The sequence below is a fragment of the Acipenser ruthenus genome, chromosome 7 (assembly GCF_902713425.1).
Source record: "Acipenser ruthenus chromosome 7, fAciRut3.2 maternal haplotype, whole genome shotgun sequence".
Taxonomy (NCBI): Eukaryota; Metazoa; Chordata; class Actinopteri; order Acipenseriformes; family Acipenseridae; genus Acipenser; species Acipenser ruthenus.
In genome coordinates, this window is record NC_081195.1 from 60812509 (window position 1) to 60839403 (window position 26895).

At 37.2% G+C, this 26895-nt stretch overlaps 2 protein-coding genes across 8 annotated transcripts in view; one reads left to right on the forward strand and one right to left on the reverse strand.

The window, feature by feature from the left end:
• Window positions 1-2032: 2032 nt before the first annotated feature.
• LOC117415199 (zinc finger CCHC-type and RNA-binding motif-containing protein 1-like) lies at window positions 2033-7524 on the reverse strand. Of its 7 annotated transcripts, none has more exons than XM_059027501.1 (7): window positions 7369-7509; window positions 7014-7097; window positions 6760-6871; window positions 6551-6658; window positions 6109-6225; window positions 5935-6007; window positions 2033-2379 (listed from the first exon to the last, which is right to left on the reverse strand). In XM_059027501.1, the coding sequence occupies exons 5-7, from the start codon at window positions 6180-6182 to the stop codon at window positions 2242-2244; spliced, it is 285 nt and encodes a 94-aa protein (XP_058883484.1). In that variant the 5' UTR covers window positions 6183-6225; window positions 6551-6658; window positions 6760-6871; window positions 7014-7097; window positions 7369-7509; the 3' UTR covers window positions 2033-2241. The 7 variants fall into 7 exon arrangements, with proteins under 7 accessions (XP_058883484.1, XP_058883483.1, XP_058883482.1 ...); XM_059027500.1 differs by having other exon boundaries at window positions 7014-7126; XM_059027499.1 differs by having other exon boundaries at window positions 7014-7171.
• A 1862-nt stretch (window positions 7525-9386) lies between these two features.
• pphln1 (periphilin 1) overlaps window positions 9387-26895 on the forward strand; it is a 62165-nt gene continuing 44656 nt past the window's right edge. Inside the window, exons 1-4 of the mRNA XM_034025240.3 lie at window positions 9387-9445; window positions 17095-17183; window positions 19756-19911; window positions 22172-22230. Coding sequence (XP_033881131.2) covers window position 9445; window positions 17095-17183; window positions 19756-19911; window positions 22172-22230 — 305 coding nt within the window. The 5' untranslated portion in view covers window positions 9387-9444. The remainder of the gene's footprint in view (window positions 9446-17094; window positions 17184-19755; window positions 19912-22171; window positions 22231-26895) is intronic.

Here is a 26895-nt window from a genome sequence, read left to right on the forward strand (position 1 = left end):
GCTCAACATCGTTACCAGCCGACACGCGCCCTTACTGTAAATTATTATCAATAGATTTTCAGCCAATTTTTTTGTCACTTGGACATACCTGTGCAATACGTAGAAAACTACTTAGCTATGGACAAGACAAACAAATACTGTGCAAAAAAGTTATGCAAAACTTCCACAGCAGAATAGTTAATGACTATGCATTATATGAATAATGGTGTATTTAGTGAATAGAAATATAACTATAGTTATGTAAACGTGCTGCCCCTCTCCAATCACAACATACTATACTGGTTTTCAGGACTTACAGTACAGTTCATTTCCCCTTAATTATCATAATGCTTGTGTACAAGAGCGACTTACATTATTCCTTTATCGATTACACTCAAATCATAATATTTGGATTCTGTAACCTCTAGTCTCAAAAGCAAATATGAGAGAGAAGATGGCTGTGGTCTCATCATACTTTAAAATCCAGCTCCCCAGTTTATATAAGCAGTAAACACATCCACGTGAAAGTCAACTTGCAAACTGCCTTGGTTTGGCCAATTTTGTTCATTAAAACAGCTAATCAAAGCTTATTTTAGGGGACTGGCCTGAATCGTGGTGTTTGAATGAACCTTGGCTTCTGTGAGCCATTCATGAGAGACCAGGTTGGCAAAGGCTGGCATGGTCTACTCCAGACTAATTCCTGGACTGTCATCTCCCAGAATATTTTATCTACATGTAAAGTGTCAGTATAATCTGAACAGATGCTTAACCTTTACTCTTACTGCAAATCTCAATGAGAATGGAAAGTTTGTATGTACCAACAGCCCTAGTTGGATCAACAGCAGTACTAGTAAGGTTATAATACAATAACATTTAATGTACTTCCGCCAAAAAAGTTGGGCAGGACTTTACCTGTTATGGACTTAACAGGATAAAGAAACATTTTAATTTTGCATAACATTATGCATTAAAGGCACATACTATATAGAGTTAACCAGTGTAAGAATTGCTGAGTGTGTTATCAAGTGCTAGTTCCTGCTGCCAGAATGCTTAAATCACAGATTTCTGGCCCACATCCACACCCAGCCTGGCACATCTCTTAGCTATAAACTCCTTGAAGACTCCCTATTGCAAGCTATGTGCCTAGCCTTGACCCTGTGATTCAGTGCCTGCCAGATATGCTCAAAGGGCTTTTGATCTGGCACTCAGTAGTTCTCTAATACAGCTCTGTACATTCCAAAAATGTTAAAGAGCAAAACATTTCTGGAAATTTAAGAAAAAATCAACTGCAGAATAATAACGGGGACTGTAAAATATTCCAACGCTGCAACTAACAAAGGAAACCATCATCATTTTATTGTTCTTAATATATCTTTATTTGGGTAACAATACATTTAGTATGGTTTTAATTTGCCATAATAATAGCAAGATTAACATCAAAGCTTTCCTTAAAACCACATACATCTATAGTACCAATAATACTGCTTCTTGATGTTCTCAAACACTAAAAAGCAACAACGTTGAAAACTGTGTACAAGGAATGTAAAAAAAGAAACTGCCTTATAATAATACCAACACCATTTAAAGAAGTTTTAATACAGTAAAAAACAAACCATCAGAGAAGCACCTTTGTGTAATACTACCATATATTAAGAAATATGACATCATTTGAATTAGGGTGGGAAACATGCATGTTCTCCTTGTTTAAAGCTACAGTCAACCTGTGCTTACTGTTCTTACTAGCAAGTAATCCCTGGCATAGATTTAGGCACGTTGAATAAACAGCCACATGTCTTAAGCAGTCACAAATGTTTAATGGTGACCAGTTAATTCAGGTCTCGGTATACCTTGTGTATGGAATCAGAGCAGAAATGGCCCCTTGCTGCAATTGCACATCCAGCTACAAAGCTATATACTGAAGCCTGAAAAAGCAATTACAGGTTGCTTTGGAGGCAAAAGAGGATTAATTACAGCTGAGGTTTTATGTGGAAGAGAATTAAACAGAGACATTCTCAATTTCATATTACCCTGGTCAGAAATGTGAGAGGGAATAAAGGATTAAGGAGTTTATTAAAATATGAAAATATATTTTTTACATCCGGATTGGTAAAATGACAAATCTCATATGAACACAAATTTATTTTGATAAAATAAATAAGAATAGTAATAAAACAAAATGAACGAATCTGGGTAAAGGGAAACTTATAAAATCGCGAAAATGTAAATACACTTTCAAAATTTGCATGGGTGAAATACGAGCTTTTAGTCACTTAGTTCTTCATCATCACTAAAATAAGCACTCTTTTTAATTCTTGGTCGTCTGGAGTCCTCGGAAGTAGAAGCCCCATTTGCATCCTCTCTCTGTTTGCACCTTTGTTCATCCTCTTCAATTCTTGCTTGCTGGAAATAATAACAAAAACCATGACATACATACACACACACACTCGCTGGTGCGCAGTGTGCCAAGGCCAATTGTGCACCGCCCCCTGGGAACTCCCGTCCACCATCGGCAGTGGAATAGCCTGGACTTGAACCGGTGACGTCCAGGCCATAGGGCGCATCCTGCACTCCACGCGGAGTGCCTTTACCGGATGCGCCACTCGGGAGCCCCCAATAACGTGGGATATATTTTTGCTATCCCACAGGAGTGGGATAACATGCTTACCGGGACTAGTTTTGAATGTGTCTTTGCTTACATTCCAAACCAGTGGTGTGCAGCTGAAATTGAGGACAGAGCTGTGCTTCAGCAGTTCAAACAATACTGCCACCTATATGTGTTTAATAACAACTTTAAGATGGGCATAGGTGCAGAAAAACGGGTCACACTCTTTACCTGGTGCAGAAAGACGGGCCAATGTAAAACTACAACATTCTTTTGAACACATGAAACGTTCTCATTGAGCCGTTGCTTGTTCTCGAGACCATGGTAAGTGAGACTGCCGCTGATACTCTAAAAAGGTAATATGCACTATATTGAGTGTTGAAAAATGAAATGAATTGCCATAAATGCGATTCTTCTATGGTCCTAACCCTAACCGTAATGCTAAGGTAGGTGTGGGTGTATGTTAGAATTAAGAACTTATTTAAATCATAAACTCAGTATTCAAATTCTCTCAGCTGGCCCATATCTGAAAAGCTTGGCCTGTCTTTCTACACCTATGCCTTAAAATGTCTGAAATAATTTTGAGATTTCTATTGTTGCTTTGATTTGGACTGATTTCCATGAGAACTAGTTTAGTCAAGAAATGCCAGTTACCGAGCTGCTGCGTTTGACTTATCCGAACAGCCTGTAGCTCTTTCATTAATATTGGTAATGGTAGCAAACAACAGTTTAGTCAAGAAATGCCAGTTACCGATCTGACTGATCTGAGCAGCATGTAGCCCCTTCATTAAAACCAGTAAAGGTAGGAAACAACAGAGAGGATGTAAATTGACAGAGCTCAAGGTTCTATCTAAAGACGGTTGTGAAGAGGCCATAAACAGGGTCTGAAATTAATCTGCGTTGAAACATAGTCTGTTGAAAATGAAAGTAAAGATCCGCCAGGTAAAATAATTCCTGAATTAATTTATTTAATATTTTAAAAAATTCACATTATATTGCTATTTATTTTAAATATATACACAGAAGACTGAATGCTCATTCGTGGTATACAGTTTTTAATCCTCTTCGGAGAATGTCCTTACATAAACATCCTCCTGCGGGGAATAAAAAGTGTATACCACGAATGATCATTCTGTATCCTACATATATATTTTAAATATATCAGGGTGTACAACCCTATTTGTATACACAGTGAATGGAATATGTGTCTTATGACTATAACACCATTTTTGGGGGGGGGAGATGTACAGCTTTCGAGCAAGGTAGCCTCTACAAACCATTAAAACTAAATAATCTGCAAACAAAATGACTGAAAAACCCAGAGCCCGACTCCAAACTGGCCTATTTTATTCTGTGTGTCTCCTTGTCAGGAACACCAATGTAATTCTTTAAGAAACATAGTGGGCAGTATATACAGATATTTTCACCATGACTGCAAGTCTCCAGAACATGGGACACAATGTTCAGCAGTAAACATATCCAGTACACTTAGCATGCGGTCCAATTCCTCTGACTTAAGTACAGTGCCTTGCGAAAGTATTCGGCCCCCTTGAACTTTGCGACCTTTTGCCACATTTCAGGCTTCAAACATAAAGATATGAAACTGTAATTTTTTGTGAAGAATCAACAACAAGTGGGACACAATCATGAAGTGGAACGAAATTTATTGGATATTTCAAACTTTTTTAACAAATAAAAAACTGAAAAATTGGGCGTGCAAAATTATTCAGCCCCTTTACTTCCAGTGCAGCAAACTCTCTCCAGAAGTTCAGTGAGGATCTCTGAATGATCCAATGTTGACCTAAATGACTAATGATGATAAATAGAATCCACCTGTGTGTAATCAAGTCTCCGTATAAATGCACCTGCACTGTGATAGTCTCAGAGGTCCGTTTAAAGCGCAGAGAGCATCATGAAGAACAAGGAACACACCAGGCAGGTCCGAGATACTGTTGTGGTGAAGTTTAAAGCCGGATTTGGATACAAAAAGATTTCCCAAGCTTTAAACATCCCAAGGAGCACTGTGCAAGCGATAATATTGAAATGGAAGGAGTATCAGACCACTGCAAATCTACCAAGACCTGGCCGTCCCTCTAAACTTTCAGCTCATACAAGGAGAAGACAGATCAGAGATGCAGCCAAGAGGCCCATGATCACTCTGGATGAACTGCAGAGATCTACAGCTGAGGTGGGAGACTCTGTCCATAGGACAACAATCAGTCGTATACTGCACAAATCTGGCCTTTATGGAAGAGTGGCAAGAAGAAAGCCATTTCTTAAAGATATCCATAAAAAGTGTCGTTTACAGTTTGCCACAAGCCACCTGGGAGACACACCAAACATGTGGAAGAAGGTGCTCTGGTCAGATGAAACCAAAATCGAACTTTTTGGCAACAATGCAAAACGTTATGTTTGGCGTAAAAGCAACACAGCTCATCACCCTGAACACACCATCCCCACTGTCAAACATGGTGGTGGCAGCATCATGGTTTGGGCCTGCTTTTCTTCAGCAGGGACAGGGAAGATGGTTAAAATTGATGGGAAGATGGATGGAGCCAAATACAGGACCATTCTGGAAGAAAACCTGATGGAGTCTGCAAAAGATCTGAGACTGGGACGGAGATTTGTCTTCCAACAAGACAATGATCCAAAACATAAAGCAAAATCTACAATGGAATGGTTCACAAATAAACATATCCAGGTGTTAGAATGGCCAAGTCAAAGTCCAGACCTGAATCCAATCGAGAATCTTTGGAAAGAACTGAAAACTGCTGTTCACAAATGCTCTCCATCCAACCTCACTGAGCTCGAGCTGTTTTGCAAGGAGGAATGGGCAAAATTTCAGTCTCTGGATGTGCAAAACTGATAGAGACATACCCCAAGCGACTTACAGCTGTAATCGCAGCAAAAGGTGGCGCTACAAAGTATTAACTTAAGGGGGCTGAATAATTTTGCACGCCCAATTTTTCAGTTTTTTATTTGTTAAAAAAGTTTGAAATATCCAATAAATTTCGTTCCACTTCATGATTGTGTCCCACTTGTTGTTGATTCTTCACAAAAAATTACAGTTTCATATCTTTATGTTTGAAGCCTGAAATGTGGCAAAAGGTCGCAAAGTTCAAGGGGGCCGAATACTTTCGCAAGGCACTGTATTTGTTATATAAAAATGTGTTACATGTTGCTGTAAGATACACGTTGCTTTCCACCTCACTCAAGGACAGTGTGGCTGCCCACAAGTGGGTGAATATCAGCTTGCATTGTACAGCACCCTAGAAGATAATCAGACTTCATTTCGAACCACTGTAGTTGCGGCTTTGTATATAAAGCATGCATATACCATGACTGTTGCTCACCTGGAACGCAATAGCTTGGCTGAGACTATCAAGAGCAGGGTCTTCTCCTTCCTCTTCACTTTCTTCATCCTCACTGAAGATTTAACAATTACAAACAGGCTTGAAAACACATCTTGACAAACAATAACTGCAATTAGACACAGAACCAAATTACAGTACTATAGCTACACTCACACTTCTTCTGTCTCTTCTACTTTCTTCTTCTTTTTCTTTTCTTTCTTCTTGGGTGGTTCTCTTTCACCAAGCATGTTTTTAGGGCATTCAGAAAGAGTGTTTGCCTAAAAATAAAAACTAACAAACCTACAATGTTAAAAAAGCCCTCTCTGAACACTCCAAAACAGACAAAAACAAAAGACTTGAAATACGCTGCTCAAAAAAATGTAATGTGCAACATTTCACACTTACATTTTCCCAAATCACAGCTAACAAAAATAATAAAATTAAAGTATTTCAAGAGAGCACTTATTGCATAACATCAGTGGCACACATCTGAACACAAAAGGGGAGGGGACGTTTTGTGATAATCCCAACTAAAGTGTGGTCTTGGTCCGTTTACAACTGGTGTCACAGACCAACAACTCTTAAAATAGAGTTATAGAATGATGTTGAAACTTACTACACATTCATAACATTTGGACTTGTCGGTATAATTGCGCCTCATAATAAATTCAGCTGCTCTCCCGTTGTCAACCGCAATACTTGCTCTTACTGTTCTGCCGAACAACTGAATAAAAAAGAAAATGGGGTTTAGTGAATTATTCTTTGTAAATTGAGGCTGTAGTATAGTTATTTATTTATTTTGAAATGCTTTTAAATATAACCCACTTGTTTGTTGTTAAGAGCTCTTGCACAATTGTGGGCTGATTCCCTGTCCAGGAAAAGAACAAAGGCCACTCCTTTACTTCTTCTGATGTCTTTATCCTTCACAATAGTAACCCTGCAAACCACAAAACAACAGAATGTACAAAGAAAAATACGGTTTGAATTTGTATGAGAAGTCATGTAGTATGCACACAGTGTGGGTGTGATTTTAATGAGGTACAGCTTCTGTATATGCAATGACATTTTTAAAGGAGTACCTTCAACTCTCGTGGCCTGGGTTCAAATCCAGCCTCAAGTAAAATCAGTTTGGTAATCTCGTCCTGGCTCCTGACAATTACACACTGGTGGACATCACACAATTAAGCACGCTCTGAAGTGTTGAGAAAGGTCCACAGAGTCTTACATTTCACAAGCACTAAATTAACAATTAATCCAAAAATCACACACCATACGAATTAAGCCGGGGGGGGGGTCATTTTAACGCGTTATCGATATTATAAGAGAGCAGTGTCAGATTGCGAAAGGGAAATGCAAAGCTATGTACAGCCATGTATTCCCAATATCTAAACACTTTCCCAGTTATTCCAAACCCAAATATTCCAAACAAATTACCTGATGGGTCATCAAAGCACAATCCCCAACCCGTTACCATAAACAGACAAATTATGCACTTTCCGTAAATCTACAGTACTTATTTTGTCTAAACTGTCGCTTTAGAATGACGTTTCCAGAGCTCCCTGAGTGCCATTGTCGTTAGCCAATAAAATATCTAATACGATGTTAGACCCAACCAACTAAGCAGATACGGACCTGGTGATTCGCCTTGTGATGATACAGTTTCCTGTGTAGGAGACGCGCGGTAGGACCAAAGCAAATAACCAACGTGATAAATGTGGTCGTCGGGAGTGTACTGTTAATTAGAGGACAGGGAGTACATATTCTCTAGTTCTACCAAAGAAACCACAACAGTACGAAGAAGAAGTGGTATGTTTTTGTTTCACTTATACTGTAGCAGCAGGATGATAGCTGTTTAGTTAGTTTTCAGAGCTGTGTGCCTGCCCCAAAACTGCCTGATAGAACGTAAACGCAACTGTAAATATGAAATTTAACGATGAGGAAACTACTAAGTGAGAATGTAGCAAACATTCACCCATAATCATATATTAGTGTAAAATTGATTGTGGTACGTTTTTTTCTATATATTGCCAGAACTGTATCGGTGTGGCTCCATTAACATATAGCTTGCAACGCAGACAAGGATTCCTTCATATGTGACCAGTGTCCACAGACGCTTCTCATGTAATTGTGCTGCATTTTATTTATTATTTTAAATGATTGTATTTGTCAGCTTGTTATCGACGAGTTCCCTTTTTATTTTCTATTTTTAATTCGATGTTAAATTAATATATAATGAAACTGTTAAGATCATATTTAAGGCATTTCCTTTGTTCTCTCTGATTTCCCCAGTTTGGAATGTGTGTTCTTGTGTGCCTGAGTCAGATTAGTTGTGTCAAGTTTGCTGACTAGTGACTGTTCTGTCATGACAGGAAATCTGAATAAACTGTAACACATGTAAGTTACTGTGTGTGTGTTTTGCTTGTGGCCAGTGTGGTATCCTCATGAACCACTCCTCTAACTAATGGATTAAAATGTGTCCGTTTAAAGAGTGCCCGGAAACTAATGCAAATTATTGTGGAAGAGGCCATTTGCAAATTAATCCCTTGCCTTCTCCACTGGCACATCCGACCCGTGAGGGCTCGGTACGGGCATGGGTGGTTGTCCACTGGCTATTTGTCGAGCCGAGCGTTGGTCTATTAATTTTTGCATCTTTTGGCAAACTGAAGTAATAACAATAATTAATAAAAACTCTCTTTCGTTGCGTGTGACGTTAGTAGCACGGCTCCTCTCTGCAGTGGAAAAACAACCTAGGTTCTCTTAACCGCAGCTCGAGTGCTTGGTGCGCCTAAGCGCGGCACGGTTGTACAGTGGTTAGACACTTTAGGAAAGTTTGGAGGAACAAACACTCCGTTTTACCAACCCTAGTGGAAAAAGATCAAAACATTTTTCTAGACAGAGGAATCTGAGACTAAACGGAATACAGCACATACAGGCCTTGCATTTATGCAAAGACACAATTAATTTGAGTAATATTTTTAGGGAAGCATGCTTTTTATTTCCTTGGGTTTTTGTATTTCTAACAGTAGTAGAACAGACATTTATCATAATCCAGATAAGTAGCCTAATTTATATTCTCTTTTATTTGATAGGCCTATTATTCTTGGGTCCACCTGTTTTTTTGTCACATGAGCTAAGAAACCAAACCTGTTGCTAGGTGCAATATATTATCTCCTTTAAACACTATATTGCCAAATGTTGCTTTCAAGCAACATTCTATTGTGTGTGTGTTTTTGTATTATTATTTTACTGTACGATGCCCCATAAGTAATAAAATCAGTGTTTTCATCTGTTATGCTATTCCATGACTCTCAAGGTTAAGGTTGGCCAATTGAGAGATCAGTTTTAAATACAGGTATACATTGTTTATGTAGGTTTTTCAGTTTTATGACTTTTTATCAGACTATTAATAATCTGTATTTGTTCCCATTTTTGTATTGTTTTCATTTACAGCTGACACATTTTTCATGGAAAGGAGTTTTATTGAAGACCGGTGTTTCTACATATCTTAAAAGTAAGTGGAATTTATGTTTCGTGTACTGCTACTTATGATTTTCATTTAACTTGTTCACTTCAATTCATTTATTGCCTCATTTGCCTGCAGTTTGCCACTCAAGTGGTAGGGTGCATGCATCAATGTTGTTGAGCCAGTTTTTAAGAAACTTTGAAACCCACCCGCATGTTGAATTACTTGCACACGGCACGCACAGGAATGGTTTTAATCCACTGAGATTGATCACATCTGATGTTTTCAGCTGGGCTGATGCTTAATAGCATTTCTTAAGCTTACATAAACTACCCTTTAGCAAGTATTGGGACAGTACGGGAGACAGGGTTGTGTAAGAGATCATATTTTCAATGTATTGAAACCCTCCAGGCAAACTGTAACTAACATTATCCTTCATGTTGATCTGTGAAGTAATGCATCTGCCATATTATGGTTATGTGCCTTTTTCCATATGATAGACAGAAACACATTGGGATATTGCAGTGATGGAAAGAAGACTCCTATTGCCATTCCTCTTATATTATTGCCCCTTGGGATACTTTGTTTTCGCAAAAAATGAAATGTCCATTTGTAATTACAATACTTGTGCTTTGGAAAACTGCACTTGCTGTTACTAATAATCACGATTTTAAGGCATGGCTTTAATGAAATGCAATACAATTTTGCAATATAACATATAGTGCCTGTAGCACTAAAACTGTCTGTAGTAATGGTTTGTGTCCTTTTTTAGTGCTGTACTCTAAAGCACTGACAATACCACAGTATACAGTGAAATGGGAGGAGGAGTGAAATCTGAGGAACACTATAATAAGATGTGCAGTTGTGTCCAAAAGGCCTGAGACATAATAAACATGCGTAAACTTTGAGACAATATGAAAGTTAAATGTTACAGTATATTCAAATGAACAATAAATGCTGTCCAGTGATAGTACTGCATCAGTTTGTGTATAATATCTTTTCAGTATAAAATATATTTGGAGCTTACTTTGTCATATAGAGTAGCTCGGGGGACAATTTACTAAATGCCCAAGTGCTACAACACTAGAATTACATAAACTCTTTAGATGAAATCCAGAAACATTCCATACACAGGCATCTTTTTTTAGTGGATTTTCAGTTCCCTTCCTGGTGCTTCATCTTAATTAACAGGCTCTTTGAAACAGATAGTGAAAAAACCATCACATTTATTATGTGTTCTAGATAAGATGGCCAAAACATTCTGTAAAATAGGCTGTCTGTTACATTAACTGCTCTGGGGCCCTTTGATAAGGTTGTCCTAGCCCACTTAATTCTCATTGAGAAGCTGATTAATAATGTATATCATCTGGTAAAAATTAAGCAGTTTTATCTGTCAAACCAAGCTCAAAACAGAGACCGTTCTCCTTCATAGTGCTTTCTGAAGAACAGTTTTGTGGTTTGATGAAACAAAACAATATCTCAGGTATTTTTTCATTACACACATAACTCAAATGTGCATACAGTGGCTCTCAAAAGTATTCACCCCCCTTGGACTTTTCCACATTTTATTGTGTTACAACATGGAATCAAAATTGATTTAATTAGGAGTTTTTGCCACTGATCAACACAAAAAAAGTCCATAATGTCAAAGTAAAAAATAAAATCTACAAATTGTTCTAAATTAATTACAAATATAAAACAGAAAATAATTGATTGGATAAGTATTCACCCCCTTTGCTATGACACACTTAAATAAGCTGTGGTGCAACCAATTGTCTTTAGAAGTCAAATAATTAGTTGAATGGAGTCCACCTGTATGCATTTAAGGTGTTTCACATGATTTCAGGTTAAATACACCTGTGTCTGGGAGGTCCCACAGTTGGTTAGTACATTTCCTAACAAAAACTACATCATGAAGACGAAGGAACATTCAAAGCAAATCCAGAATAAGGTTCTTCAAAAGCACCAATCAGGGGTAGGATATAAGAACATTTCCAAGGCATTGAATATCCCCTGGAGCACAGTAAAGTCCATTATTAAGAAATTGAGACATTATGGCACAACTGAGAATCTGTCTAGAACAGGCCGTCCTCATAAACTGAGTATCCAGGCGAGAAGGGCACTAGTTAAGGAGGCCACCTAAAGGAGTTACAGTCTTCCACGGCTGAGCTAGGAGACACTGTGCGTAGGGCAACAATAGCCCGGGTGCTTCACAAAACTGGCCTTTTTGGGAGAGTGGCAAAAAGAAAGCCATTGTTGAATAAAACTTGCATCAAATCTCGGCTAGAGTTTGCCAGAAGGCATGTGGGAGACTCTGAGACCAAGTGGAAGAAGATTCTATGGTCTGATGAGACCAAAATAGAGCTTTTTGGCCTCAACGCTAAGCGCTATGTTTGGCGCAAGCCTAACACCGCACATCATCCTGAGAACACCATCCCTACCATGAAGCATGGTGGTGGCAGCGTCATGCTATGGGGATGCTTCTCTGCGTCAGGGCCTGGAAAGCTTGTGAAGATAGAGGGCAAAATGGATGCAGCAACGTACAGAGAAATCCTGGAGGAAAACCTGCTGAAGTCTGCAAGAGACCTGGGAGTTGGGAGAAGATTCATCTTCCATCAGGACAATGACCCCAAACATACAGCCAAAGCCACACTGGAGTGGCTTAAAAACAAAAAGATCAATGTCCTGGAGTGGCCCAGTCAAAGCCCGGACCTCAATCCAATTGAGAATATATGGAAAGAGTTGGAAAGAGTTGAAAATTGTTGTTCACCAAAGGTCCCCATGCAACTTGACGGAGCTTGAGCAATTTTGCAAAGAAGAATGGGCAAGAATTGCAGTGTCCAGATGTGCAAAGCTGGTAGAGATTTATCCAAATAGACTCATGGCTGTAATTGCTGCCAAAGGTGCCTCTACCAAATATTGACTGAAAGGGGTGAATACTTATGCAATCAATTATATTCTGTTTTGTATTTGTAATTAATTTAGAACAATTTGTAGATTTTATTTTTCACTTTGACATTATAGACTTTTTTGAGTTGATCATTGGCAAAAACGCCTAATTAAATCCATTCTGATTCCATGTTGTAACACAATAAAATGTGGAAAAGGGGGGTGAATACTTTTGAGAGCCACTGTAAATCATATACAGCTTGAAACTCAAAAGACCATTTAATGCTGAGATGTACAGTTTGAAATGGAGGTCTACTTAATAATATGAAAATCCTGTTGACAAATAGAAGAAATGGAAAGTGGAAAAGCAGAAACTCCAAAATAAAATGTAGTGTCAAACTCCAGCCATTGGTTTGGGGAAAAACAATAGATTTGGCTATTTTTGTCATGCACTTTACCATTCTGTATTCTAACAGATGGCAGTGACTCCCTGATGACACAGGAGAGAGTAATTACAGTTCCAGGTGTAACCCCCTAGGACTACAGTAGTGTAAATACAATACTGTTACAGTACTGAAAAGGAGCCTGCTTTATGTAAACATAGATCTGCAGTCCTGTCATTAAATTCCACTGTGACATGTGCACTATTGTTAAATCATTTTGTTACAGAACTCTTTCTTTGAGTTTTTCTTCCATAATAATGCTTTGTAGACATGCTGAAAAACAAAGAAGAGTTCTCTGGAGCTGCGATGAACAGTTGGCCCCCAGGATTAAATTAATTGTTGGTTTTAAACCATTACAACAAAAAAGGTTACGTGGTTGACAGATAAAGTACACTATACAGAATACATATTAATGTAATGAAACTAAGATCATATTAAGAGATTTTAAATCAAGCTTTAGGAACAAAGTAGAGGGAAGTGATATGCAGTATGCAAAAGGAACATGCTGGAAATCTGGAAAATGGGTCAACCGGGTGTAGTATAGCTGGAAGGTACCAGAATATATTCCTTTTCATGATCACCAATTGAATGCTGATGATGCCATGCTTCATGAAATTGGATATTCAGTAGCTGGCTTGGAATCCTCTTCAATGCAGGGGTAGTATAGGCAAAAAACAGTGTCAATTTGATTTGGATCACAATTTAAATTTAGAAGTTTTGAAGGTCATAAAGCAAACAAAAAATGCCAGTAACCCTATCTAATATTACCATCATTTTGTAGCTCTCAAGTTCTCTTTAAAAATAATCAAAAAATACCCTGATTTTTCTTGCAGATATTTCAATGCAGCACTCCTGTTGAGTGGTCAAATTAAGGAATCTAGAAATACTTGTGTCATTGGAAAAGCAGCTATCCGTTACATTCTGCAACTAAATAACCAATCACAGCTTTTCCAATGACTCGCATGTTTTTAATGATCGTTTTTGTTCCCCTGGGCAAGCTGCCCCAGCTGTTTTTGGCTACAGTCTGCTGGGCGTCACCTGCAGCAGGGAGGAGAATGACTAGCTTGCTACACCCCTTGTATTGTGTACATGTTTTTATTTTATTATTTTTCACCAGTAGATACTCTGAACCACCAAGTTATTGATTATTATAAGAAAAAGAGAACCACTGTCAAGGTGGCAGTATTTGGGTTGCAGGTTACTTTTTACTGAGATCAGAAGGTAAATCTTGATCTTTGGATCATCTCTTTAGTTTGTAGCAGCAGCTCAGATCTTGCAGCTACTTTTAAAAGCTGTGGTCCCGGCTGAGAGAAACAGTCAGCTGCACAGAACTGCATCTGCGTGACTAAAATGACACCAATGTCTCTTCTGTCGTGTGACCTTTTGAAGTAGAATGGAAGGAATGCAGTATAGTTAATCGGTGTATTTAGGTCACCAAGGAGCTTAAAAAAAAAAATCTAACAAAAAAATCAAATGAACCTTTACCATAATATATGCAGTTTTATATAGGAAAATATGAGACCTAGGAAATGGTAGTTTAAAATCTGTAAAGGAAAATAGGTGAGCTGTATAGCCTGCTCACACAGACCTTTCGCCTTATCTGCAGTGTTTTCTAATGTGAAGCCTCAACCAAACTTGTTTTTCCTGTGTGGGCTGAAGTAGGCCGGACTGGATAATATTTCAGTAAATAAGTTGCTGTTGTAACTGGAAAGCAATTACCCACAGGCTGAAAATACTGAAGATTGAATCTGCTGTACCTTGTCCGCTACTGCAGCAAAACAGATAAGAACTGGTGCTACATCACAAAAGGCAACTGTGGTGCGTCGGGTTAAAAGAATATCAGAATAAGCTAAAGGAAACCTTGCAACTCACACATAAATACTATTGGTAAAAAAAAACAAAACAATAGTATTTAGCAGACAAAGGAATATAGGAATATAGCTAACTTGTATCCATTCCCAAATTAACAATCAATTTGTTGATAAAGATTAAACTGATAATTACAGATAGTCAGTCAATTGTTACAATTACCAAAAAAAATGGTATTAGAAAGAGTTACATTATTAAGGATTATTACACACAAAAGAACACAATATTCAGTTAAAACTCGGTTTTAAACTTTTACAAAAAGTATCTAAAAGTGTGTATATGGTTTCCTTACTCTAAGAAATGTCTAGTCTCTATTTTGACTATTTTGGTCTTGCTTACAAATTGCAATTTGTTCTTTTAAGCTCTGTTCAGTTTCACAGTTATATGAAAAAGAGCATTGGTAATACATTTAGACAACAGTCTTTAACCCTTCGTCAGCGTCAATAATAGGGCTTGCACAGGAGGTGAAGGTGTTAATGTTTAATCACATGTAAGGATATCCTGGGAGAGTTATAATAGATGTTCATTTAAAAAATGCTGGGTGCATCCCCCCCTTCCTGCTGACAAAGTGTTGAGAGAAATTCCAGGCATCCGAAAGGACTTTCTAAAATGCACAATAAAACAAGCTCTCGGAGTGGATGAATATCCACATAAAGTGCCCCTCTACATAAATGCAGGGCAAGAGAAGGTCAAAGCAGGGTAACTCAAGTACCACGTTAACTACCATATTCGGTTATTATTTATTTCTTAGCAGATGCCCTTATCCAGGGCGACACAGTCGTAAACAAAAATACATTTCAAGAATCACAGTACAAGTATTAATACAATTAAAAGCAAGATAAAATACAATGACTTCGGTTCTAGCAAGTACAAGTATAGAAAGGTCACGGTTGAGACGCTGGATAAAGCTTTATAAAGTGTCACTTGACATAAAAATGTCTTGTGTCAAGGAACTCTTGTGTCAACCCCTTATTTGAAAATCTCCTTTGTACGCCAACATGTAAGGACTGTGTAGGCCTCAGTTGTACCCAAAGAGAGCTCAATGCTCTACCTACGGAAAGCCACAGCAACACTCTTTGACTTACTGTAAATTATCCATTAGCAAAGCTCCGTCACAGACTTCAGTACTCGATGAGAGGTGGGTACAGCCTGTGAGACAAACAGCTGTGTGTTAATCAGAGAGAGAGTGCTCACTGTGCACTGGTAATAAACCTGTACTGTTGTGAGTTACTGAGGACTGTTCAGATGAGCCTCTCTCACAAAATCAATTTCAATTTTGTTAGTCCTCATAATTTGAAAAACCTTTGAAGGAACACAAGAGACTGAGTTTAACCCCATTGATGGTTCAAGAATCAACAAGAGGAGGACACTGCATTGCATGCCAACAGTCAACTTCCACAAGTTCTGTTTCAACTTCTACAATACTCAAAGGCATTGAATATCATTGAGTAAAGAGTAGAAAGTAATGGTGACCCAGTGTTCACTACCTGCTTGATAACTGACTGGTAACAACAAGGCCTGTGATCTAAACCAAATAAGTTGTTTTGTGTATGAAGACGTTTTTAAAATGTGGTGTTTAGGTTATTTTTTGGTCTGGATCGCTTAGCCTGCTTGAAATTGATGTTGCTCTTTTAAGAGTTTCAAGATTCTAAACTCCTGTTGGCTTTAGAGGACATCTATTGTAGGATACTGAGAGTACTACTCAAAACCTTCTTATATTAGTCTTTGAGCATATTGCTTCATTTGGAAAGTTGTCACTGCATGTTCATAAGTCATAAGAAGCAATTAAGACAAAAGAACAGTGGCAAGCCATAAGTATGATGTTATCACGTTTCCAACCACAAAAACTAGTATTAATATAGCGACCATTCTTTGAATAAGATTGAAGAATGAAAGAGAACTTTGCATAAAGACTATGTTGATCCTGTTGGGGATTGAAGAATCATCGCAAAGAGGATTTTGCAGTACAATCCAATGATCCTCGTTCTGCAGCCGAACGGCGAATGAGTCGGTGTTGCCTGGGACTATTGTGTATAATCTGTGTTACATTCTTCACATGAAACGTTATGAAAGTTCTAACTTAGAATCACCTCATGTTATTTCTATGAAGAGCTTTCAAGTAAACTTGCTATTGGTAGACAAGTATATTTAGATCAGTTAGATTGAAACTTTGTGACTAATTATCTTTTGATATAAAATACATGTTTAAGATTCACTTCTGACTTTAAGATTTATTTTCTTTGCTAATACTCCTATTCAATAAATTGCTGCTGTTAATTGAACCCTCCTTGTGTCTAATGTTAGTGTTTTATAAGTAAATCCTCTCTTTGATCTTAAATAATATTTGAAGTTGGAAACTACTTCATTGTTTCTATAGGACCGTTAATAACCTCAGCTCAAACCTTTAAACAGCAATGTGTTTCTAAGCTGGCACTTGGTTTGTATTGCTTCACTAAACATGATTGATTTCACTTTATGTTTAACTTGTATCCGTAGTGGCTTACAGAAGAGACCAGCGTGAAACGTGGAATGGTCCCCAGTATTTCAATGAGAGAAATCAACAGCGCTTCCCACAAGCAAGAGAGGTGAGCGTCAAATAAATGAATACTTGCCAACATTTTGACAAATGCTTTTTTAACACTGGTAATTGGGATTGTGTTCCAGAATCTGGTATTTTAAGCAGACATGAGTCCCAGTTAGCTGTTATTTTACAGCTAAAGTGATTTTTAAAGTTAAATGATCACAAGGAATTATGTGTGCATTGGATTCTAATATGTATTGTGTGTAGGCGGTGAAGAAACTAAATCAATTGTGTTACATGACCTAGAGGGGGGGAAAGGAAATATGCTTTGTTTCCAAAATTATTTTTGTTATTTCTGGAGTCTGAAGTACACTATTCACAGATATATGCAAAGATGCAGGCAGGAAACTATAAATACACCTGCAGAAATATAACTGTCAGGTAAATCTTTGCAAACTTCTCAAAGTCAAGTAGAGATTGGGCTAGGAAGTTAACTTTTAGTGTCGGTGGAGAGATTACAGTGAAAATTGAGGCAGCACTGAGGTACCTTAAATCAGGAACCAGTAATTATTATTCATTGTTAGTTAAAGGGTGTATTTTTTGGTTTAATTCGATGCAACTTTTACTGTCTCCTTTCCTTTATATGAAAAAGTGTTCTAGAATTTGAGAGCGAAATATATGATCAAGTACGATTTAAAGATTTCATACTGAACAAAGTTTTACATTTGGCCCATCTTATCATATTCAATGTCTGACCATGAAGTTTGTCAGCAGTTCTGCACCACCAATTAAAATGTTCATGTATGACAGCATTTCCTCTGCTCTGTGGCTCCTGGGATGTCAATTAGTACAACTTTAAAAGCAAACTAAAGACTTTCCCTTTTTAATCATGTCAATTGGCTAAAATTATGTGCTTCTTACTCTAATGATGCTGTGTGTTTTTAGGCTGCTGTATTTGACATGAAAGGCTACTGAATATAACTGTATTGTATTGCACTGTCAGTTTCTTAAACTTGCTGCATATGTGATCGTTTGGGAACTGACCGTCATTAATGCTGTTCCCAGGAGCCCTATTTTATCCAAACACTTTCTGCTGCAGATCCAGTAAAATATGCAGAACTGCCAATTAAACTTGCCTTTCCAGCAGCATAGCTATCAGTTTCACAGCAGAGGAGGGTGATAATGATGCTCTCTTCATTAGGGCCCTTATTGTGGTGGCTTATGTTATTCCTGACGTTAATGGATCTGAATCTGTAAGATGAGCAAAATCGAAGGGCAGCGATATGCGTTCCAGCTGGTGATCATGTAAAGCAAGACCCTGAGGGAGTTATCTATGCTGCAGTTGTGAGCGAATGCAGTGAAAGACTTAATACAAAGCAGTAACAATCCATTCTTCAGTTGGCAAAAAACATATCCGAGAAGAGGTTTTTTAGCATTCCTACCGAGACTTTGCACTAGACAAATTTCTCCTCTCTCTCTCTCTCTCTCTCTCTCTCTCTCTCTCTCTCTCTCTCTCTCTCTCTCTCTCTCTCTCTCTCTCTCTCTCTCTCTCTTCTGTATTGTTTAGTTTGATGAAACTTTCTTTATATCTTGCTATCGAGTGTCAGAATCTGGAAATCTAGAAATGCATGTGTATGTCAAACATATATATATATATTATTTTCCCATGGATCTAGCTCAAAGAAGTGAGAGAATTTATTGACAATGTACTGAAGTTTGAGTTTAACAAATGATGATTTGAAACTAAGCCTCCCTCCTCCTGTGCTGGTGGCAAGTTCTCATTACTGACCTCCCACAATCAAAGCCTTCTGTGTAGCTATTCATTACTCGACTTTGTTGGTGTTCTTGGGTTGGATGAGGACATAACAGAGACAGTTTGAAGAGGAGGTAGATGGGTAGCGAGGAGAAAAATAAATGTGATTAATTCTGGGAAAAACCCTGCAGTCTGTAACTCGTCTAAAGTAAATGACTTTTGCTTTTCCACGTGTTTTGAAACAAATGTTATTATTATTTTTTTTTTAAAATAATCGGTAGGCTTATAACATTGTTTTAAAACCCAAGAAAATAAACATGTATTAACTATTTCTAACTGCAGACAAACAAGTCCACTGAAAACACCTGACTGCTAATGTAGCTGTCCATTTAAACAGTGCCAGTCTTGGGTATGCCCCAATATCATTTTCTATGTTAATTATTTTCATATGAGACACTGAATCTGATGTATACGTTTTATATTAGGGTTGTCTTTTTGAAAAGTAGCTTTGTGCTGAACGAGTAAACTAAAGTTAATTCAAGTGTAACTGATAAGTTTATTTTCAATATGATGGCATGCTCTGGTCAGTGCATACCACAAGTTCTTGAGGGCATTTAAATCTAGGCCATGGTGACCTACTTATGCATAAATTTAACTTTTTCTGCACAGTGGGTTGGATGACGAAGATTTCCTCAGTGAGTCAATCAATGGAAATGATACTAAAGCAACACAGATGTTTTATTTTTAAAACTGGAATACCTTTCTGCCAAAGAGGGGAAACATGATAACCAAACAGGACATTTATTTATTTATTTTTAAACATACTGTCCTAGCAGGGAGCCTATTTTCAATAACTTGTATTATTTTTACTTTGTTTTTAAAGGGGTCCTATCAACGAATAGTAAACGTCGTCCCACGGAATCCTATGTTTGATAGACCAGAAGAAAATTACAGAGAATTCATGTATGAGGAGAATTCCAGAAACTTTCCTGGTGATAACTATGGAAATGATCAGAGGAATGGCCCCCCTCAGAGATGGGTATGTGTTTCATTTATTAATAGTGCCAGATGCCTAGGACTACAATATCAATGACGAAAAGGTTAGTTGAAACTTCAAGTTAAATGATAGTGCATGTCAGAGACCCTGCTTCTGAAATTGATAGAAACGTTTGTACAAAGGGTACTTGCATTTTGTATTGAAATGGCTTGTATACAAGCACAACATGTGTTAAATAAATACAAACATTTACATCTGGATTTGATTGTAACGTGGACCTTGAGGTTTTAAAGGTCAGTTAAGTAATAGCTCTCATAGCTGGGCAGCTAAGTTTTGGTGCCCCCTGGTGTTCATTTCCATTTTTTTCATTTCCATTTTTTTTTTTTTTTTTTTTAAATATAGAGCTTTAATGTATTCTTTAACTTTTTTGTGGCTTCCCCTTTCTCAGAAAATATACCTTTCCTTTTTAAATTCCCAGATAGTGGTTTTAACCTTGGGGTACTAGCTTATTTCTTTTCAGTATCAAATGTATTAAGAATAATTCAAGCCATAAAAAAAAAAAAACCACAACATTTCTATGTCGTTTGACAGTCTGTCCAGTGAAAATAATTAGAATTTGCATTAAATACGGTATTTTAGATCAGGTAGACACTAGCATGGAACCATCTTATAAAGATCTGTCTTATCCAAATCTTAATTATGAACAAGATACAACCAAAAAAATACATCGGCCAAATGCCAATAAAAACAAGTAATGAAATATCAATAATCTGAGGATTCTGGTTACTGTATTTTCCAGCTCATTGAGCTATGCAATGCTTGATTATCAGCACAGGAAACTGCAAGGAGGAAGTCGAGGCTTCCTCAGATACATTACCAATTGTATTTCCTGTATTAATTGCCAGTTAGCTGAGCAGAAGAAATGCTGCTGCTGCTGCTTAATCAAGATAATATAATTGGAACCATTTTACAGTATGATTACCAAAGAGGTCTTGCCTAATACTTGGATATCATGATATTGCAGGAAAGTACCACAATGTTGAAATGATATTTCGCTGCAGAATCCCAGACTAGATTTGAACAAAGAATATTAGTTTTCTTGGAAATAATGTAGATTTAGCTGTTTTATGACTAACTAACAAGTGTTATTAACTTTTCACAAAATGATACATTCAGAGTCCACTAGGGGTCAGACATGCATCAAATATGCCTCTTGACATTTCTCTTGCTTCTGTGCTGGAATGTTAATGTTGCAGTTTAAGCATGGGCTTAAAGGAGTGCTAACCATGATTTTAAATTCTGTTCTTTTAATTCTTGCTAGCATTGGCAGCATTATTACTGATCCCCTTTTTTTTCTTGTTGGTATTTTAATTCTTTGCTTAAAAAAAATAAATAAATCTGTATATACAAATTATCAAGTACAAGTTTGTCAGTCCAAACAAATCAAAGTATCTTTTTCTTGTATCCTGTGCATTTTTATAAAGTGAAACCAAACAACCGTGCAGGAAGTGATTTGGCACCAGGAAGCAACACCAAACGTACACCACTTCTATAAAGCTGTCTTTTGAAATATCTACCTATTCCAAATTGAAGTAAAAAATACAAGCAAAAAAGTCTTCAGTATGTTATTGAGCACAGATGTGATCAATATTAAAAGAAGACATTGACCTTAAAAATGAGCAAACTTGCACAAGTGGGCCTGCAAAGATTTGATGCACATGGAAAGAATGTGTTTGTTTTAATACAAGGCAGCATTCCTTGTGTAGCTTTTTGAACTGCAGTATTTTTAATTCAATTATTAAAAGGGGAACAGTGATATGATTTGGTCATCATTTTGGGGTTAGCACTTCTTTTCAGGAAAACCTTTTCAAACCATATAGTTAACATTTTTAGATGTTAAATTCACTTTGTCGTGGAATGCCTTTCCCTTTCAATCAAATGAAGTGTGCCAAACCCTTGACTTACAAATGTGCTGTGCGCTGAGAATTTAGAAAACTCACTATATATATAGATAGATAGATAGATAGATAGATAGATTATATATATATATATATATATATATATATATATATATATATATATATATATATATATATATAATATATATATAATTGACAGCTTTTAATGTAACACTGCTATTGTGCATTAATCACCCAATACCTCTAGAAGTAATCATTTCAGATGTTGAAACATATGGTTGATCAATAGTTGAATGATAATGTTTTGATTATAATGTTTAAATGGAAGGGGTAAGAATGTATAGCCTTATTGTGATGCACATTTTAATAATTGGTTCTTTTAGGAAGAACAGGATCGATGGCAGAAAGAGCAGTGTCGTGGAGGAAGACAAGCAGAGTTCAGGTAACCTGTAGTTTTATTCTGATGCATTTACTGTGCAATATGAAGTTTTAAAACTTGGGTTTGGGACGAGGGACAGCATCCCCAATACACAACATGACACAACCCATCTGTCCCTTGGTTTAACTTGGGAGGCAATAGCGGGATAATTTGGCTTGAAGCAAAGTATTCTTGTTACATGAACAATCCATTCATTATTCATTTCTCATTCACTCAAGTAGCAGAGGTGGTCCAGAAACGACCACAGAATCTAAATTCATCTTGGAGCTCCCATTACAAACCTACTGTATTAAAGTATAAAATGCAGACATTGTGTTCACACTAGTATACTGATCTGCAAACCAGTGCATTGGGACATGTCTGGCACTCTTAACAAGCATTTTGCCAACAGTACATTCAATTTAATTAAAAAAAAAAAAAATACTGCTGCTTTCTTGTTAGTGGCAGTCACAAATTGAATAGTTCAACAGTATTATAGGCCAGAAAGTACTTAAAACCTCTTTCAAACCACTTGTTTTATGATAGTTTTTATTATTTAAGTGTTTTCTTTTGACACTTGTACTGGATAGTGTTTTAAAATGTTCTTTCTTAACACTTCCTGCAATTTAAAAACCAAAAAACAAGGCTTTCCAGTTCACGAAGCTGAGCTACAGATGGTTTTCTTTATAGAAAGGTATTACAAGCGTGCATAGATCTACTGTGTTCTGGCTGTAGTACTTGGCAGATCTTAAGGCATACTGGACAACACTCTTTTCAAGGTTATGAAGGCAGTTTCCCAATAAAAACAATGTAGCAGCTGGCAAACTGATAGTTTAGAAATGGGTTCTGCTCTGGTCTCTACTTTTTATTTCTTTAACAAACTAAGTTTGGAAAAGTGCTGTATGGTGTATTTATTTAATTACAAAAAAAGAGGTAAGAAAATAAATAGTGTGTTTTTAAAATGGAATACGCTGTTCAGTGATATCAACTTTATTTATTTTTTTTAGAAAAGACTTCTATAATGAAGTAAAAAATAAAGATGTATTTATACTGTAATTCCAAAAGCTACAGAGAATGCTGCCTCATATTAAAACAAACACATTCTTATTTATTCCATGTATATTGAATCATTGCAGACCCACTTGTGCAAGTTTGCACATTTAAGGCCAATGTCTTCTTTTACTATTTATCACATCTCATAGTTGTTTAAAGATGGCACAGTATGGAAATGACCATAAAATGCTAGGTGTATGAATAGTAATACATGCCTGCCAACACACCATGGAGATTAACATAACTGCAAATAAAGTTGGTGTAAACTCCAACAGGCGCTTGCTTACCTTGATTTGCATACATCGAAGACCTAATGTTTTTTGTACAGTAGCAAAACAATAGTCAATATTACTGATCTGAACGATAGTACACATGTGATGTATTTGTTTGCTACCACAGCTGAATACGTGGGCAAGGCATAAAGGTTGTTTGGAGATTGCTGGCCACATACCAGTTGATCCCAAACACCTGTTTTCAGAAGCATGCAAGTGTTAACATCTGCAAGGAACGTCATGATTGCTGCACTGGCCAAGGTGACTCTTTTCTGAGACTGGAGAAAGAACATAGATGAATTTCTCTCAACCATAATTGAAGTGCAGAGCATGTAATATCAACATCATAGATGGTCTGAAACAAAGCCATAAATCTATGGGTAAAGTAATGGACACATTGTTTGGGGATAGTGAAAGTGTCAGCTACTTTTTCAGTACACCTGGCAGGCAATGACCTTGTGTAAATACAAGTTATCATTGCCTTCATTTTTCAGGATAGTAATAAAACAGGAGACGTTTTATACCTACTTTCTGGTGTGCAGGCTAGGGAACATTCGGCCACTTTAACATGTAAACATCTGTTTAGTTTTAATGCTAGCAAACGTTTACAAATTCTGTATTTTGACAAGCAGATAGAACTAATATTGACTTCCTGTTTGCTTGTGTATTGCTTTGTAATCACATACTGACTCAATGATACCCAGCCCTGCTGTGAACATACTGTTATATTTGTGTGTACAAATCTCTGCCATGGAACTACAGCCTCTGTAGTTCACCAAGCAAATCAATTAGTTTTATTTCAATAGTAATGTTAATGTTCCTATTAAAGCATGCCTTCCATAAGCATACACATTTCCATGTTATACTGTCTGTTTGCAGGAGTAATCCAATTAGATGGTTATAATTGTATAACTAAGTTTCTTCTTCTTCTTATTATTTATTTCTTAGCAGACGCCCTTATCCAGGGCGACTTACAATTGTTACAATATATCACATTATACATTACACATTATTTTTTACATACAATTACCCATTTATACAGTTGGGTTTTACTGGAGCAATCTAGGTAAAGTACCTTGCTCAAGGGTACAACAGCAGTGTCCCCTACTGGGGATTGAACCCACAACCCTCCGGTCAAGAGTCCAGAGCCCTAACCACTACTCCACACTGCTGCCCTTATTAGTACTGCTCATACATTGGTGTATATAGTTAGGAATGGATATCTGTATTTACCTGTAAATAAAACCGAACAGGAAACGGTGCAGCTAATTCATTACTCTGGGTTCGATAGGGAAGTGCATGTTGACAGATTAGTTCTGTTTTTGACATTATTTGCCCTCAAGGAGGCTTATCTGAATGTGACTGTTGTAGCTAGTTATCAATCATGCTGTGAATGTGCCACCAGAAGCAGGTGGTTTTATAGAATTGGAATGCTGAACAGTTGTCAAGGTTAATACTTAACAGTGGTGAGTCATCAATGTCATACATTTGTGGTAGCATCAGTTATACAGACAAGAAAAGGACTGCGAAAAGAATTGTGGGGTTGTATCTTGGGATTTTTTCTGTGTATGTAATGTTATGAATCCAGCTGTGTTTCCAAGGTAACTTCTGTTCCTTAAAACACAGCTTGGTGTTTTAATTCCTTTACCGGGTGACATTTCTACAAGAGAATTTTAAGGTTAAAATGTAGGTTTGCTTTGGGTTTTAAAAAGATTAATGCAAGACCTTTCTGGTATACATTTGAATGGGTGAGGTACAAATGACAATAGTAATCATGAACATTACAATATTGGGTAATGTGTTATTGTTAACATTACTAATTTTAACAATAAATATTGAAAATCTCACAAACACTACCTGGAAAGGTCAGTTTTATAGGAAACACACAGTGTAAATTAAACTGTCTATACAATGACATTTTCTTGATTGTGCCAGCAGGGGGCAGCACTGCTATTCGTTTAAGTTAAACTACACAAATTGCAAACTGGAAAAAGTTGTCTTCTGTCAAAGGCCTTGGGTAAATGCAGGAATTTGATGCAATTAAATGATGGATTGTATGGTTGTATAATGAGGTCTTTGTACATTGGATAAGGATATGATTTAATCTTAATTCTAAAATAATTTGTTGTATTCAGTGCTTTATTTTAAACAGACCAGTGAGGGTAATAAAGATTTACACTTTTTAAAATATATATTTTAAAAGGATAATGAGGCCCAACTGTGGTGGTGTGTTGTCTTCTCTTTGATTTTAAAATACATTTTCTCTGCGCATAATATTTAGTCTTTACATAGTTACATCACATCCAATACACACAACAGAAAAAATAAGGTCAACTAAAGTTTCTATGGCCACCTCCCTGCACCACTGGTATTTGCATGGATATCCAATCACCTAAATGTGTTATCTCTGCAGCCACAATCTTTTTGTTACGTTTATAACTGTATTATTTTGGTTCACTAGACATTTGAAAGTAAATACAGGTCTTGGGAGAGCCTTGAATGCTTGCTCATAAAAGCTTTCATTTTTTTGATGTATTAGTGATGAGCGGGAGAAAACAAGGCCGATAACCAGCATCAAGAGGATTTAGAAAAGCCCATCTGGGCCCAGTTTTTAGCTATTCGTGTGGTCAGGAGGTGGAAAGCCTGACCCCAGTGGGTTGGCGTTCTGCAGGAAGTACTGGCAGGAAGTCTTATGAGAGGAACTCCCAGGAGCGGAGCCTGATTATATTGGGAGGACTTCACTGTGACCCTGTGGGAAGACGGCTAGACACAAGACAGGCAGCAAAAGTCCCTTTGAGGCCTAGTCTTGGAGCCCAGCTGAGTTTGGCAGATAACTTTAAACGGTTTCAACACCCAATCAAAAGGAACCAGTGAAGTGCAGTAATGGTGTGCGCAGTAAGGGGTGACGATGACAGAAGTGGTGGGAAGTCTGGGCAATCTGTTGCTTTGTCTTGCTGTTGACCTCATAAGATGGATTTAGATAGCAAGCACAATAAAGCCTTTCTGCGGAGTGAGTGGTGCACCTTGTTTTCAGTCTTTCCCTATGAACCCCTCAGTCTTCTGTGCCGACCTTTTGTAGCTTGGTGAAAAAGTTAGAAACGCATTTGATGTGACACTTCAACAGCATTTGCATTATATGTGATGCTGGTGTAGCAAATTAAACTGGGGGTGAGGGGAATAATGTATTAATATTACAAAACAAAAAGCTCTTTGCAGCAAATCAGCAAGTCTACAGATCCACCAATATACTGTAGAGCTTCTCTGGTCATGTTTGACTGTTTTATCCTCCCTGGATCCTAACAAGATGAGTAGCCTTAAGATATTATTATTATTATTATTATTATGTTATTTGTTTATTTAGCAG

Coding starts and splice junctions, on each gene's coding strand:
- LOC117415199 (XM_059027504.1), bottom strand. CDS start 6,182: ATGCTTGGTGAAAGAGAACCACCCAAGAAGAAAGAAAAGAAAAAGAAG. Junction 6,008..6,108: donor GTAGAAGAGACAGAAGAAGT/GTGAGTGTAGCT, acceptor TTAAATCTTCAG/TGAGGATGAAGAAAGTGAAG. Junction 2,380..5,934: donor GCCAAGCTATTGCGTTCCAG/GTGAGCAACAGT, acceptor TATTATTTCCAG/CAAGCAAGAATTGAAGAGGA.